This window comes from Bacillus rossius, chromosome 6 (genome assembly GCF_032445375.1).
Source record: "Bacillus rossius redtenbacheri isolate Brsri chromosome 6, Brsri_v3, whole genome shotgun sequence".
Lineage (NCBI taxonomy): Eukaryota > Metazoa > Arthropoda > Insecta > Phasmatodea > Bacillidae > Bacillus > Bacillus rossius.
In genome coordinates, this window is record NC_086334.1 from 58806624 (window position 1) to 58824840 (window position 18217).

Sequence of the window (18217 nt, forward strand, 5' to 3'; positions counted from 1 at the left end):
GACATGCTGGTAATATAACACCAAGAACATTTTCTTACGTACATTTGACTTAGAAATGATAGTCATGTTACACATTTAAAAACAAATTATAAAGTTTTTACTGCTGTTGGCAGTCCCCATGACTGCCTTTTTTTTTTTTTACATACACCATTGTTTGAAACTGATTTTCGGGATTTGTCCATGACAAACAGTGCAAAACTGCAATGGCGTATGTCAAAAAAAATTGCATTTATTCAAAATTCCCCATTGCATGAATAATTTAAAGAACGTATCAATAACCGTTTCGTTACGTTTCTAGGTCTCTGATAACCGGTTATCGAAGAAAGAGAATCTAATTCTCAACTGTGCGTCAGCCCACTTCACCTTTTCCAGCGAACAAATAAAATACTTTAACTTCAACTATTGTGCTGCTGCTATCACAATATGTGCAATTCATTAGCGAAAGACCAATTTTTCTATCGATAGTATCGATTCTCAAACAGCAACAACAATTTTCTGAATATAACTATCTATACTGTCCCCCCCCCCCCCCCCCCTCCTTTTTAAACACAGTTCTTGGTTATAAAATAATCGCTAGGAAGTTAACATTTTTAAGTTCATTAATAATTAAGAATTTTTTAAGTTTTTCAAATAATAGGAAATCTTCAAAGTAACATTTTATACCAGAGTTCTCTGCTCGTGACCGACAGAACTAATTCTGTTCTCACGATCAACATAAAAAGTTATGTGCTCGCGATCGACATTTTTAAACAATTCTCCGTTATTTTATCTGATAGCAATTAGTAAGTGGCAGTTATTCATTATTTTGTAATTGTTTGGTTCAAACAGATTCATAGTTTAAGGTTGTTTCACGCGTGCGTCGACAGGCTGCTGCTACTCAGGGTCAATATATCATGGCCTGCCGCTCAAGCGACGGATGCGTGACGTCATAATTCGCGGAAGTTTTGTAGAAACGAAACAGATTTTAGGTTAACGATTAAAAACTAAATAGGTCGCAAAATGTTGTGTCTAGTGGAACCTACTTTTCTTTTTTTCGTGTATTCTGTGTTGTCGCTGTGTTGCCAAAATATGCGTTTTATTTCATCGCTGGGTTCGCTTGTCCGTCGCTGCATTGTCGTTGATCCGTCCGGGTTATTTGTTTTTAACCATTGTTGGGTTTTTCTGTTTGTCGCTGTGTTGTCTAATGTTGTTTTTGACGTGACAACGTCTAATACATCGATGAACGCCGGCTGCACGCACGAAAAAGCATGACTCATTGTCACGTTCCGCCTGAGCCGAGCGTGCAAGCGAGAGCGCGGAACAAGCGATAGGGAGGCACGATGGGCTTGTGACGCATCTATCTCTCTTCCACTCCATCGGCCGATGCGTCCGAGTAGAAGAGAGACAGCGGCAGCACACAACCTACACGTGAACTGTTTTGTCATCTGATTATAAAGTGAAGTTAAAAATTAATGTGGTTTCCATTGTTTATTACAACAGAAATTGCGGCAAAAAAAAGGTAAATAATTCTTGAATTTTAAGAATTTGATAAGCGATATAATCACATATATTTGTTCTTAGATTATTAAAAAAAAAAAGTATCATCGGTTGGCGAGTGCAGTAATAATAGGTTATGTTACAATTTTGACTAAAAAATTATTATCTCATATAAACGATCGTATAAAGTCAACTGCTTTTATTTAGTATTCAATGAAAAAAAAATTGTAATTTTCAATTAACTCCTTCTTTGTATTATACAAAATAATAATCCAGTGATGAAAATTCAATTCAATTCATAAAAGTGTGTAATTTTTCATCAATGTTTTCTTATGACGTTACCGCGTTAAATTATCGTCCGTAAACCAACTTTACAGACAAACCCCCCCACCCCACCCTTTTTTTTTAAGCGCACGCACATTTACACACGGGCACGACCGGCACAAAGATACGGAGCGTGCCTCGCGGGACCGCGCGCCAGTGCGTCCGCGCGAGGAACGGAGCACGGGACCGGGTCCCGGCGCCGCCCGCATGCGACACAGCGCGTGTCACCTGCACGCCCCGTGCAGAGTCTAATGCCGCTCTTCGCGATCCGGGGATGAAACAAGCCCGCGCGGGACGCTAATTACGAGAGCATGCTTCATTCCTGCCTCCCCTCCACCCGCCGCCGAGGGCTCCATTGTCCGCGCATGTTTGCCGCGGCTCGCACGTGCCTGCCTGTGTCCACACACTCCCTGCCTGTCCTTTCCCTGTCCTTTCCCTGTCCTTTCCCTGCCTGTCCGTTGCGCAGGCCTGGTTCACAGCGGTCTCCGGCTGCGGGTCGTTTAACTCAGTTTTTGAAGTGACAACGTCTAATAAATCGATGAACGCCGGCTGCACGCACGAAAAGGTGTCCCGTAACGCACATTGTCCCGTTACGGCTCATTGTACGCTTGCGCCGCATCTATCTCTCTTCCACTCGATTGGAACAACCATCGATTTGACTTTTTCGAAACACTCCCATCCGTTTCCTACTTTTCTTATCATCGTCCTATCCTTAACAGAATAACACAGATTGGAAGAAGTTAAATAGCAAACATGTATAAAATGTATAGTTAAAATTATCATTTCGTTAAAGTAATAAACATATTTGAATTAATGAGTGCAAATAAAAGTAAATTTATCAATTAAATTGTAGATTTCATTTCACTCCTTCTTTGTATCCATACAAAATAGTGATATGTAATTCAATAAAAATGATTCAATTTTATTCATAAAAGTATGCAATCATTTCATCAAAGTTTTGTTATGACGTTGTAATGTTAAACTATCGTCCGTAAACCGACTTTACAGACAACCAATTTTTTTTAGTTAAAAGCCGAACCTGTCGTCAGCGAGATCATCAAGACACGGTTACGCCCAATATATTGGAGAAGGAATAAATTGAGGTAAGAAGTTGGGCGGTTGGTGTTCGTTATCTTTGGCATTTTAATAATTTAAGTTATAAAATTAGAACCCTACCCATGAAGTTAGGAATAATTGTCAGGAGACTGCATGCTGCGAAGTAGTTTGAAGTCACTTTCTAATGGTCGTCGATGTGATTAGTCCACACCCATAGGGGGTAGTGCAGACTTACATCCCATGTTAGAGGTTGTTTTTGACTATCCCAGCAATGCTGCAGGTATATTTATGTCTTGAAGAAATTATTAAAGCATTCGAAAATATTTCACTTCTGCCTACGGTCAACTTTATGGAAGGATTGGTTCCTGTAAAGTTTACTCGTCTTTACTGCAAGTGAGAAGACATCAAGAGGTGTTCATCTACAAGCAATGAATTGCCGGTTAGCTGGTTATCACGTCACTGAGAATTTCTGTCGAGAGTATTTAATACACACTGTTCACAGGATGTTAAGTCTACTTGATAGGATATTAATATGATTCTAATTCCATTAACATCCTTCATTTTTAACACCCATGATCTTGTTTCTTCTAAGTATTTCTCCTAGAGCTGTAACCTACTTCTGAGATTTTATTTATGCATGACACTATACCTTTTGTTATCCATGTAAACCTTTATTATTCATTTATACTTCTTTTATTTTTGCATTAGAATTATTGTTGATACTTCTCAGTGGATAAACATATTTTTATGATCTAACAGGATATTTGATCTTGCTTTTAGTTTGCAATGACAGTTTTTTTTTACTTTAAAGAAACGCATAACAAACGCATCAATTTATGTTAAGGTAGTTATAACAGCAAACACACAGCACACACATATATATATTATATTGTTTTCTATAACATAAGAATTTTACATAAATTTTATTTTCATTATTGTATTATACTGACATTAAGTTAATGTTTACATGATGAAAACTTAGTTGGAAGTATTAAATATTTGTAATTTAAATATTAAACTATTGATTTTTGAGTTTGTAAACGAGCAACTGTATGTTATGACATGAGAAATAGCTGATCGATTCAATTTAGTGGGGCCATTTACTTTGATGAGTCGTTAAAAATTATTTAACGTAAAATAATAAAAAAACTTTTAACACAAAATCTTGATAGTGTATTAGTACAAATTCACGATATTTTTATTAATGTATGTGAAAAATGTATTATATTAATAACTAACTCTAGCATTAGATTTTATGTAGCTAAGGTTTTGCGGTCATATAGTGTTTTAAATATTTTTAACTTAACCTACCAACCTTTCATTTTAGTTACGATAACCTAACTTTGCCTAACCTAACCTACCGGACCTAACACTGACCGATCCTAGCTAGCCTTTTACTTCGGTAAACTTCAGAACAGTTCGGGTGGTGATTCTGGCTTTAATCCCTGTGAACTTTAGACTATCCTACGTTACACTAAACAAATAACTTTTTTAATTTCTCGTTTCAAATGTCGAATAGTTCGTATTTTAATTAGAGGATACTATTCGTTTATTGACATTTCACGACATTTGTGAAATAACTTTGATGATTTGTTTCATGTTTCAAATGCTGGATGAAATGCTTGTTTAAAATTGTACCTGTGAATGTTGGTACACCAATTTTGAGGTTCGTTCTATGACACGAAAGCGAACATGAATCACGTAGAAGGCTACGTAAATCACGAAACAAAACATTTATGTTGGTACTCATGCGGATACGAAAGCTTACGTTGGGCAACACCCAGCTCTACTGTTTACCTAACTCCGTGCGACCAATAGAAGCCGAGCATTTAGTCGCTGTTGCAGCTGTAATTGTTAACATTTTAAAAACGTATAAGATTATCAGTACACGAACCGTATTCTATCATTACGTCGTGGTTTATTTTTATTATACTTATAATGTTATAATATACAGCAAATCTTGACCGTGTTATTTTCTCCTATCTCAACAATTTTTCAATCATATTAATGTTTCGTTACCGTTATATTAAATCTCAACGGTTTCCATTTTCACGTTTCCGCGTCACTGTGGAAACGGCTGAGAGTTTTGAGTTTGAACTGTAGAAAATGGCGCGTTTTCGATCGAGTGTATGTACTGAATTACGATAGATTGATGTTCTCTCCTTGGAAATAGCTTGTTAACAGTAATATTGGCACCTTGGGGGGGGGACGGGGGGGGGGGAGTAACTTTCCACCAGACGTTTAGGGAAACACACAGTGAAACACAGTAAGCCAGAGTTTCAACAGAAATTTAATTTTTCTAACTGTTCAACCGCAATTATAAAATAAAAGTTTTTAAACGCTGTGGCTCTCACCATAATTCATTTATTTCCATAGATCTTTCAGCTGGTAGACATTTCCCCTACATATTCTATTTCGGACGAAATGTATAATAGGTTGTGGCTTCACCATAAACTTACTACGAAACCTTTCAAAGACCCTATTTTTGCGGATTCATGGCATGGCATTGATTCCCATATCTCGCATGACTGTTCACATTGAAGTAACTTTTGAGCTCTGCCCATGGTAATTTTCTCAGGGTAGAAATTTAACGTAGTGTATTAGGCATGAATATACTTTAAAAAAATTTTTAAATACGAGGGTTATTTTTTTTTCAACCTCCGATCGGCTGTAATAAAAAAACGGGAATGAATTGGGAAATTATTTTAATGTCAAAATAAACGTACATCTTTACTCTATTTTTCCACATAATCACCGTGCAGATTGAGGCATTTGTCGTACCGATGCACCAGCTTTCCAATACCCTCTGCATAAAATGATGCCTCCTGCCTATTCAGCCACGTTTTAACAGTGCCCTGCAGTGTGATTACAGTTTCATTTCTCCATGGCATGCCCATTAATCGATACCCTAATCGCTCATACACGAATCGACACGTCTCGTAGTGTTTACCCCCTTCCACCAACCATGTGGAGCGGCCAACTCACACCTCAGTTGAAGCTTGGTTATGGGAATGTCAACATGGCTGCAACGATAAACTGTACGGCGAAATGCGAGCTGCGTGGAGTCATCCGTTTCTTACAGGCAGAAGGGCACACTGCAGCAGAAATCCATCGCCGAATGAGTGTTGTGTACGGTGAAAAATTTATGAGCGATGGCGTTGTGCGAGAGTGGTGTCGGAAATTCCGCGAAGGCCGTATTGATGTTCATGATGAAGGTGGCCAAGGAAGGAAGTCGGTAGCAACAGATGAAACAGTTCAGAGAGTTGATGCAGTTGTTCGTGAGAGACGTCGATTCACGATTTCAGAACTGTCTGAACAATTTCCGCTCATTTCAAGGTCAGCCCTATACGCCATTGTTACAGAAAATCTCGGATACAGGAAAATCTGTGCCCGATGGGTACCCAAGATGTTGACTGACATCAACAAGGAGCGGCGAATGGCATCAGCCTTGTCGTTTTTGCTGCGTTACGCAGACGATGGTGAACACTTTTTGACTCAAATTGTTACAGGTGATGAAACATGGATTCATTTCGATAATGAAGAAACAAAACTTCAATCACAACAGTGGATGCACACCTATTCTCCAAACAAGCCGAAAAAGTTCAAACGGACATTCAGCACCAAGAAACAGATGGCTACAGTGTTCTGGGATCACCATGGTGTGCTACTGGTTGATTTCATGGAGCCAGGGACAACAATCAATGCTGCTGCATACTGCGCGACACTACGACGGCTAAGACAGTCGATACGCAACACGCGGAGAGGAATGCTGACATCTGGTGTTGTCTGGCTTCATGACAACGCCCGACCGCATAGTGCCGCCGTAACACAACTCCTTGCAAGATTTCGATAGGAAGTGTTTGATCACCCTCCTTACAGTCCAGATTTGGCACCGAGTGACTATCACCTTTTCCCCACGTTGAAAAAGTGGCTTGGAGGACGACGCTTCAACACCAATGATGAACTGCAGAGCACTGTTAAATCGTGGCTGAATAGGCAGGAGGCATCATTTTATGCAGAGGGTATTGGAAAGCTGGTGCATCGGTACGACAAATGCCTCAATCTGCACGGTGATTATGTGGAAAAATAGAGTAAAGATGTACGTTTCTTTTGACATTAAAATAATTTCCCAATTCATTCCCGTTTTTTTATTACAGCCGATCGGAGGTTGAAAAAAAAAACCTCGTATTTCATAATATTGTTTCTATGTTAGTGTTTGCACTACAAAATAGTATAGTTCTTTCCAAGAAATCAGAACATTTTGTAATCGAATTATGACAGTCATTCATGGTGACGATTGTACTAAAGTAAACGAAAAACTGCCTGCCTTAAAACTGTTTCAGCTGCAAGACATAAGAAAAAAATATACATATTTAAATAAAATTTTGACGTGATAACGTCTTATAAATCGATGAACGCCGGCTGCACGCACGAAAAAGCGTGACTCATTGTCACGTTCCGCAGGTTTTGGCGGGCTTTTCAAAAGCATCAGTTTCATGAATTTGATTTATGAATTCAATTTCATCGTTTTCAATTAACTTTTGATTAACATTAACTTGATTAAAGTTTATTTCTAAAAAAAAATTGCTCATATTTATTTTTAAACAAATTATTCACATTAAACTTGCAAATATTGAAAAAAATCAAATCATGGATGAATTTAATTAAGTGTATTGATTCATATTTAATTGCATGTATTTTCATCTAGCTCAACGCCAGTTTAAAAAAAAATCACAAGTTATCAAATTTTAATTAACAATGTATCAATAAGTACTTTTTCATCAGTGTTTTCTTATGACGTTGTCGCGTAAAATTATCGTCCGTAAACCGACTTTACAGAGAACCCCCATTTCTTCACTGATGAAAACTCTTAGCGACACCAGTGACACCACCAGTGGCCTGGCATGGCCGCCAGCCAGCTCCGAACCTGGCGCGTGTCGCAGCCCTGTCTGCAATCGTAACAATTTGTGTTCTTTGTTTGGTTTGATTTTTATTATTGATATTCTTTCTTAATATATTATGCAGGATTCACAACAGCGTAACGGGTGTGGCGCGAAGTACGAGATACAGCAGAAGAAATATCGCGTAGTTGTGAACACGTGGTTTTTAGTTGCAAAGGAAAATATTCGCCATCCCTATAGCTGACAAACTAACTACAGCCCCTAACGTTATACCTATTTAGGGTACTCACTAAGAAAAATATACAGATATCCTAGCATCATTCATAGGAAATAACTTGAACCACGATTATTCCGTGGATTTTTTTGGGTAGCTAAGTGCACTTGAAACTAATATACAACCGATTCACGTTCATGATAGGACTGAAGTGCTCTTGTCACACCCTTCACGGCTCTGAGCCGGTAATAAACAAGGATGATATGTGGGTGTCCAATCAAAAGATGTTGAACCCTGTTGTCGACCAATGGGCATTCTCGAAATCTTGATTATGCACAGGCAATTTGGTATAGGCTTGCATTATAATCTTGGCTCTAATTGCGACGTCTCGTATGGGTGCAATTAAGACTTTCAGAGCCCGAGCATAGGTTACAAAAAAACTAGACACCCCTGAATTATTTAAACTTGTGGTCAAAGGAAAAATAACAATGAAATATCTCTTTTACTGCAATATAAAAACTGTTGCATACATTCAATACAATATTTATGACTAATGTGGCCATAGGCGGCATGGCCACTTGATTTTAGATTTATTTTAATTAATTTTGAATTATGGCTGTTACGTAATTTTAGTTTTAATATTTGCCCCTTTATTTTTTTTAAAAAAAGTATTGGTTTGTTATAAGTTTTGTAAATCTTATTTTTAAATATGTTTTTATATTATGTTATTTTTTTACGTTAATGGTTTAGTTTCTTAATATTTAATAATAACGCTTTGGACTTTCAATCAAAATACTGTGTGCGACGCTCCCCCGCTGTGAGCATGCAAATGGACTGTTCCAAGGCTGTAAGGTGGTGGGGGAAATACGTCAAGAAAAAAAAAGACAGAATGAGCTGTAGGCGGAGTGTCGTCAGCTGATCGCCGTATGGCGTGGGTGCGCTTCGAGCGTAACGGGCGCGATGGCTCGTGGTATTGGGCCGGGCCAAGCTCGCGAATACTTTTTTCAATAAAATCAGCTGACGTGTATTGAGCATTGGGGAATACCAAATATTGTAATAGGATAATATGGGAAACTCCGGCCAATTAGCATTTGCGAAGCGCGAGACACCAGACTGCAGTGCATTCTAGCGGCGTGGACTGAAGAAAGCCCCGCGTAATTCAATTTTACGTGCATATTAAAGGCAACATGTTTACACAATTAAGTGCTGTTTTTACCAAAACTAGAAATTCAAACAAATTTAATGCTATTATTCATACAGAACTCTTCTCAGACTTTATTTAAAGGTATGTGTCAAAGATAGATATGTAATTATGTGCAAAATATAATCTATCAAAATAACTGAACAAGTAGTATGTAGTATCTAATTGGTTTTCCAGCTGTTTTATTTTTAAGGAAACAAGAACAACTAGTTTTAGTAACGGAAGTAAATTGTATGCATTAAATTAATTTCTCACCTGAAAATGTGACTGCATTTTAAATAAAATTCCTTAATTAAACCGAAAGAAACTGCTGTAAACAAATCATGTTACAAGAATGGTAAGGAATTATAATAAATAATTACTTTATAATAAGAGACAAAAATATAAAACAAAGGGGTTAAAATTGTGAATACGCGAAACGCGAAACACTTACTGCGTTGCGTCCGCTGGAAATCTGATAAAAGACTTTGAGCAGTTAGTAATGTTGTAATTTTTGCAGCCAAACACCGCACAAATATTTCCGGCCATTCTGAATTACTGTTCACATAATAATGTGTTTATTTATTCGCAAATAGAACCATCATCTTATAGCACCAAACACACTTCAATGCCTTTTACCGCCATTTCCAAAGCGTAGGTTCAGTCCACGCCGCCAGGTTCGCTGAACAACATGTCTCGCATTTTTTTGTCTGTTTCCCATATTATCCTATTACAATATTTGGGAATACTTACGTCGTCACGGGTGCCGCCAAGAAGAAGAAGAGTTCACGCTACATTTTCTGCTGATTGCAGAGTTAATATGAAGCATTTAGCACCTCTGCTAAATTACAGCCCGCTAAACTCCGGGCCAGAGGTCCGGGGTGTGATTCAACGTACATCGTTCGTCCAAGTAAGTGATTCCGGCCCTGAACTTTTGCCCCTGTAATCCCGGGGCGTTGATTTGGACTTTGCCTAAATAACAGTAAATAATTCAAAAATAACTTCTGCAAAAAGACCCTGCCCACAACTTCGAGTGTATGTTCCATCGTGGTACCAATTTTAACGAACCTTGTATCATGCGAAGCGAAGCGTCGAAAATTAAAAATCACCCGGGGGTAATTAAGACATTTTAGAGTGACATTTATTTTTATTAACTTTTATTTAAAAATAATTGTAATTCATTATTTATATATATATATGTATATATATATATATATATGGAGCAGCTTTTCATCAATGTCTGATTTTATTTATGGGTTTATTACAGTATTTATTTATTGGTATATACTAAAACGTGGCTCTATTAAAAGCCTCTGTAGCTCTATAGGGCAAAAGGTTATAGGTATTATTGTAACCTTTTTGAGATTTTGTCTTCAATTAAATTGCCTGCCATGTTCATGCGCAAGTAGTCCTATTAAAGTTTTTGGCATTTCAAGTAATTACGTGTTTTTCGTTTTAAATACTATTACTCTGTTCTCTTCCTTTTCCAAAAGTTCTTTGAATAATTTACTTAAGAATTTTGGGGCACCGGTTTATTGGAGCAGCCCGCAAAATAATAATTTGAAAAAGATTACGAATTTACGTGGAGTGTTTAAGGCTGTTCCCAGACGGGTGTCTGACTTGTGGTGGTGTGACACAGGGGGTGCCAACCACGACACTAAGTTAGGTAACCAATAGATAACTAATTTTAAAATTACAGTTTGGTTTGAATCTTAATAGTACTCTGCAGCGTAAAATTGCCAAAAAAAAATATATAATACACAAAAGTGTATGTGAGTATTTAACTTTTATTTAAATAAGATATATTAAAAAATTAATTACAAAAATTTAAGTTTATACAAAAATATACTAAAATATTTTACGCCACCCAAGGATTTAATGTCAATAAGTGTATACTTAATTAGGAAGTAGTCTATTTTTAACGCCCCACTAGAAAAATATTAAAAAGACGTTAAAATATAAGTGCAACAATATTCAAATATCTCTTCTTGTGGGTAACCAGTGCTAATCAATTTTTGCGCCGACTACAATTCGTTAAGTGTCTCAGATGCATGGACGTCTCGAAGTATTGCATTGTTTATACTGTCTTTGTTAATTACACTTGATAATTGCAAAGTTTCTCAACACTTAGTAATGAACGTAAATGCACTTCATTAAAGTTTAATTAAAGGCAACAGACGCGCGCGGAACAACTGCTCGCGGACCGCCGACTTACACATAGCCTCTTCCACTTTACTGGTCACGCCCGTTCTGATAAAAAAAAATTGGTTGTCTGTAAAGTCGGTTTACGGACGATAGTTTAACGTGACGTCATAACAAAACATTGATGAAATGATTGCATACTTTTATGAATAAAATTGAATCTTTTTTATTTTAATAATAAAATAATAAATACTTGAAATTATACTAGTAATCAGATTTTTAAAATGCAAGAATAACTAACCTTTATTGCCGAAATTGTTGTTGTAATAAGCAATTAAAACCACATTAACTTTTCACTTCACTTTATAAACAGTCGACGAAACAGTTCACGTGTAGATGACTTGTAATTAATTTTAAAAACTGGCGTTTAGCTATAAAGTTTAAATATAATTATGAACAAGTTTTCATATAAATAATCTGTAACCAAATATCTAACATAACCTATTATTACTGCACTCGCCGACAAATGCTACTTTTTTTAATAATAAAATAATAAATACTTGAAATTATACTAGTAATCAGATTCATTTTCTTACGTACATTTGACGTAGAAATTATTTCATATTATTACACATTTATAAACAAAGTTTTAAGTTTTCACTTCTGTCGGTGCGGCGCAAGCGTAAAATGAGCGTAACAGAACAATGAGTGTAACGGGACACAGCGTAACGGAACAATGTGCGTAACGGGACACTTTTTCGTGCGTGCAGCCTGCGTTCATCGATTTATTAGACGTTGTCACGTCAAAAATATTATTTCAAAAACCACCAACGTCCCAACACTTTTGAGTCTCTGCCATGAACCATACGGAGTAATAACATGAACATTACAAGTCCAAAATAAAACGTGTCAACTCAAGTATATTAACGATACAAAGCCTTGCTGCGTGGAACAAGCTGTATTTAACCAATATTACGCACTCCGCTACTGGCCTACCGTGGAGCCTCGGTCGTGAGCACAAATGAATGCGACGGAGTATTTGCTGTTTAGTAAATCTACACTCATAACTATAAATCCATTATGATTATGCTTGAAGTAAATGTTCTATGTATACACTGTAAATGCCATAATGTTTAGCAACTTTAAATTTACGTAGTTCAGTGATCCGATACAAAAGTGCGTGCCAGAAAATCGCAAATAAAAGCTATTATTCTGCTGCCTGGCCTCACTGTGACACGAACCCACCAATAAAACAGCCCCATTTCCAGACCGTATTGTTGTAGGTGGTCCACCTTACTTGTTTGCCCGCTACTGCAGTGAAGTGTGCTGCCACGTCTCGTTCGTGCGGTGCAGCTGACCATGCTGCCAGGTCCAGTAGCAGCTGGTAGCAGCTAGTAGCAGGCCGCTACCCAAGCTACCGCAGCTACCGCCGTGTCGCAGCTCCGCTCGCTACGCTGATCACAGCGCCTCGCAGCGGCCAGGGAACAAAACAACCAGGGCGCGCCGTAGATACGGTATGCACAACCTACCGAGCGCTACAAAACTAGTTCCGAAAAACAATTGCGATACGCAGATCAAATAGCTAACAAAATCTTAATTACAAAATAAATCTTAAATAATTTGAGGCGGGACTAAACGCCTCATAATATTAAACCTATAACAAAAAGGTGTTATACACATTAGGATAGAAATTTATAGTATATTGATAAACTAGAGGAAGTCTGCTACGATTGCCGTATTTAATGCTTGTTGCTGACCACCCCCTGGGTGCCATCAAGGGGGTCTCTGCCGCGAAGGGGGGGGGGGGGGCTGAATTGTATCCCCTTGTAAAGAGTACCTTTCATACTTTTGGTGGCGGTAGTGAAGCTGGGTATCAACTGGAAAGGTACATTTTCCGATTTCTTAAAATGTTTCTGTTTTAATGCAAATATGCACTGGAAAGGTATCCCCTCGGAAAGGGTACCTTTCAGGATTTTCTGTACAATGACACAGCAGAAACAAACTGGAAAGGTGCCCTTTCCGATTTCTTAAAATGTTTTGGTTTTAATGCAAATATGCACTGGAAAGGTATCCCCTCGGAAAGGTTAGGTTAGGTTAGGTTAGGTTATGTTAGGTTAGGTTATGTTAGGTTAGGTTAGGTTAGGTTAGGTAAGGTAAGGTTTGGGTTAGAGAGGATAACTTTCACGATTTTAAAGCATAAAATAATATGCATTTTAAGAAATCGTAAGGGGAACTTTTTTAGTTTATTATCTGCTGTCATTGTACAGAAAATCCTGAAAGGTACCCTTTACGAGGGTATACATTTCCAGTGCATATTTGCATTAAAACCGAATCACTTAAAGAAATCTGAAAGGGTAGCTTTCCGGTTTCTACCCAGCTACACTACCACCACATAAAGTATGAAAGGTACCCATTCCAAGGGGATACGATTCTGTCGTCACTCTGTCGCGGTGCATGCTGGTCGCGGCGGGAGAGCCGCCCATTGGCTGGAGAACGGGCGCAAGATGGCGGCCGACTGACGCACCCTACGCGGCGATAACACGGCTCCGGTGTTTATTAACTAAGCAACGCCGTGACGCGGATAATCGCTGTCCCGCGCGCAGCTAATGTGTTTACTGGACGGAGACCAGGCTCTGCTTGGCTACCCATCATCGCCTGGATCTGGGTCCGCGCAGTGAGTTAATGTTAGACCCTGACACAATCAGTAACTTCCGACATCTGGCTTGAAGTTTTGGTCAACAACTTTTACCCTCAACACAAAATACAAACTTAAAAATTGTTTGTCTGTAAAGTCAATTTACGGACGATAGTTTAACGTGACAACGTCATAACAAAACATTGATGAAATTATTGCATACTTTTATGTATAAAATATAATCTTTTTTTATTGAATTACCACTATTTTGTATGGATACAAAGAAGGAGTGAAATGAAATCTACAATTTAATTGATTAATTTACTTTTATTTGTACTCATTAATTCAAATATGTTTTTTTTTTTTTTAAGTGAAAACTTCTATAGCCGCGTTGGTCGATTTTGGTAGGGGCAAAACTTATGGGTTCGCGTCACCGACATGCTAGTGGCGTGTTGCGCCAGACTGGCGACGCGCAGCGGCCTGTGTACATGTATACGCATATAGACACTAATACATTGTATATACTCGGCTGCTACATGTGCGTGTTGGATTCTTTTTGAATGGGTAAAATCTTTTGAGATCGCGTCACCGACATGCTGTAGTAGCAGTCGGAGGCATAAGATACTACGTCACAAAAACAAAATTTTCCATAAGATATATACCTATACTCAAAGGCTAAATGAATGAGGTACCACTGAGAATCATAGATATTATTTAAGTTATGTTGGGCTCTAAGCCTCGATGACAACAAAGTCGTTAGAGACGATCATGGGTATTGTAGGAGAGTGCTCCGCCACAGACTATGATGAGAAGCCATTCCAGCAGTTGCCTGGAGAGGAAGCCTTCATTTCACAGACGAGAGAGCCACACCCGAAGTTCCCCGAAGTTCATGCTCGCTTTTTTTTCCCGTTCTATCTCGTATAAACCGGTGTGGCAATAAATTTTGCGGTCGATTAGGATAGGTTAGCTACATTATAAATACTTTAAAACACTGTGGATGGTTGGTTATATTAGGTAAGTACAGCTACATTAAAAGTACTGTAAAATCATTTTATGGTTGCTAGGGCTAGGAAACCGTTTACATGATTTCACAGTATCTTTAATGTAGCTGTCCTAACCAAATCAATCGTCCACAATGTTTTAAAGTATTTATAATGTAGCTAACCTAACTTAATTGACCATTAGTTATCATGAGTTACAATGAACAAAAAAAAAACGCAGATGCACGAAGGGCGTTTGGCTCTCTCTTCTGTGAAATGAAAGCTTCCCTGCCTGGAGAGGCGCTGGGAACATGTGGTGTCTGGAGAGTAAGGCTGCCGAGCTGGGATTCAGGCCAAGGCCTCTGGGTTGCCCTGCATTGTACTTCTTTTTTTTTTTTGTGAATGAAAAAAATCATTTAAAATTACAGATATGTGTAAATTTGTACATTTACATGAAAGCAACTGTATCGTTAAAAAAAAAAAAAAAAAAAAAAAAACATTTTCGCTTTGCTACTGGAATTTTGAATCTTGCCCGGCCATTTAAGTTTTGTGTCGTTAAAGTTATTTGTAAACCGTACCCTGAATAGCTTTCCAGTATTAACTGCGCGTATCAATAAGCATGATAAAAAAAAATTAAGGCCAATTGTTCGATACTCGATTATCTTCCGCATAATAAAAATTTATTATTGTAGTAAACATCAATCAGTATTTTAAAATTTTCCTAAACGTGGCTATATATGTTTAGTACTGTGTACAAAAAAAAAGTATTTTACTCATGCAAAAAAGCTATTTGCATGGAACCCTCTTTGTTTCTTCACAAGCAACTATGAACTAGCTTGAGACCTTTGAGGCTCATTACTATGATTGTAGGTGAATCAGGAAGGACGTAAGACCGCACTTTCGTTCTTGTTTTGGCCATTAATCCCTTTTCTGGTTCAAACCAAAGTAATGTGTTGTGAGAAATTTACAGTAGTTTTCTTATAGTATTACAATATATTTATTTTGCAGCTGGTTTCCGAAGGAAATATGTTTATCGCGTGGCTCGTGTGGCTCGTGTGGCTCGTGTGGCTCGTGCGGCTCGTGTGGCTCGTGTGGCTCGTGCGGCTCGTGCGGCTCGTGTGGCTCGTGTGGCTCGTGTGGCTCGTGTGGCTCGTGTGGCTCGTGCGGCTCGTGCGGCTCGTGTGGCTCGTGCGGCTCGTGTGGCTCGTGCGGCTCGTGCGGCTCGTGCGGCTCGTGTGGCTCGTGCGGCTCGTGCGGCTCGTGTGGCTCGTGTGGCTCGTGCGGCTCGTGCGGCTCGTGTGGCTCGTGCGGCTCGTGTGGCTCGTGCGGCTCGTGCGGCTCGTGCGGCTCGTGCGGCTCGTGTGGCTCGTGCGGCTCGTGCGGCTCGTGCGGCTCGTGCGGCTCGTGTGGCTCGTGCGGCTCGTGCGGCTCGTGCGGCTCGTGTGGCTCGTGCGGCTCGTGTGGCTCGTGCGGCTCGTGCGGCTCGTGTGGCTCGTGCGGCTCGTGCGGCTCGTGCGGCTCGTGCGGCTCGTGCGGCTCGTGCGGCTCGTGTGGCTCGTGCGGCTCGTGTGACTCGTGTGGCTCGTGCGGCTCGTGCGGCTCGTGTGGCTCGTGCGGCTCGTGTGGCTCGTGCGGCTCGTGTGGCTCGTGTGGCTCGTGTGGCTCGTGTGGCTCGTGCGGCTCGTGCGGCTCGTGTGGCTCGTGCGGCTCGTGTGGCTCGTGTGGCTCGTGCGGCTCGTGCGGCTCGTGTGGCTCGTGCGGCTCGTGTGGCTCGTGCGGCTCGTGTGGCTCGTGTGGCTCGTGCGGCTCGTGCGGCTCGTGTGGCTCGTGCGGCTCGTGCGGCTCGTGCGGCTCGTGTGGCTCGTGCGGCTCGTGTGGCTCGTGCGGCTCGTGCGGCTCGTGTGGCTCGTGCGGCTCGTGTGGCTCGTGCGGCTCGTGTGGCTCGTGTGGCTCGTGCGGCTCGTGCGGCTCGTGCGGCTCGTGCGGCTCGTGCGGCTCGTGTGGCTCGTGTGGCTCGTGTGGCTCGTGTGGCTCGTGCGGCTCGTGTGGCTCGTGTGGCTCGTGCGGCTCGTGTGGCTCGTGCGGCTCGTGCGGCTCGTGCGGCTCGTGCGGCTCGTGTGGCTCGTGCGGCTCGTGTGACGGAGGCTTGTTTGTGTGCCCGCAGCGGGGACCAACCTGGTGGGCAAGTTCACGCAGAGTGTTCGCCGCATCGTGCAGGACGTGAAGGACGAAGGCACCTCCAGTGAGTACTCTCCCCCCACCAGGAGCTCTGACTCGTGTTAGCGCATGCGCCGTAGCACTGCTCCGGACGAGAGTCATGAATGGGAAGCCTACAACTCACGTAGTTTCGGTTCCCTACCACGTTCGTGCAACTTCGGATTTCTCTCAAAAATTGAAATTTAAAAAATCGAAGGGTTAGGTTAGGTTAGGTCAGTCACAACATGCTTGTTTTCATTGGAAACTTCTGATTTAGCGGCTGAAGTGGCGTTAGTACCGAAACGCAAAACTTCGGAAATCTTCGGAAATTCTTGCAGGGAACCGAAACTACGTGAGTTGTAGGCTTCTCGTCATGAATAGGAAGCCTAAGATGTACATCAAGTTCTGTCCCTGCCCGAACACGCCCGAATATTCACCTTCGGCCGACCTCGGGTTCATTTATATATATTTATATTTCTCTGTTTATTTTTATGTAGCTATACTAACCTAACTAACCGTCCATAGTTTTTTAAAGTGTTTTTAATGTAGCTAACCTAACCGACCACTTTTAATAATTATTGAATTCAATTTTTCCTGCGCAAAAATAAAACAAATCCCGAGGTTGGCCGAAGGTGAATATTCGGGCGCGTTCGGGCAGGGACAGAGCTTGATGGACATCTTAGGCTTCTCGTCATGAATGGTCAGGTGGAGAGTGCGCCATTGAAGTTACACTTCCTTGGTCGCTTTATGGGAAAATGATGACAGTGAATTTTTACAATAACTTACTTGTTAAATTGCACATTTGGATGTAAATGGGAAAATACACACACAATGAATGTTATAGTAATTGATATCCTATTTTATTACTACACACTAGTTATTTAAACACACTTACTTAATCATCAATGTACAAAATATTCTTCAGACTAAATTTACGAGAAAATAGTACCTATGCATACTGTTTAAAAAGAACTAGTTGAACACATTTCTTTATGCTAATGCTATTAGTGTCCACAGTGGTGGAATGTTTGAGATTTTTAGATAGTTCTAATCGAATCAATTATTGTTTATTTCTTCACTTAATAGTGATTAAATTTAAATTACACATCGAGT

At 40.1% G+C, this 18217-nt stretch overlaps 1 protein-coding gene across 1 annotated transcript in view; it reads left to right on the forward strand.

The window, feature by feature from the left end:
* Positions 1-18217, forward strand: part of LOC134533233 (uncharacterized) — a 348667-nt gene that overhangs the window by 311744 nt on the left and 18706 nt on the right. Inside the window, exon 2 of the mRNA XM_063370640.1 lies at positions 17073-17150. Within this exon, the coding sequence (XP_063226710.1) occupies positions 17073-17150 (78 nt within the window). The remainder of the gene's footprint in view (positions 1-17072; positions 17151-18217) is intronic.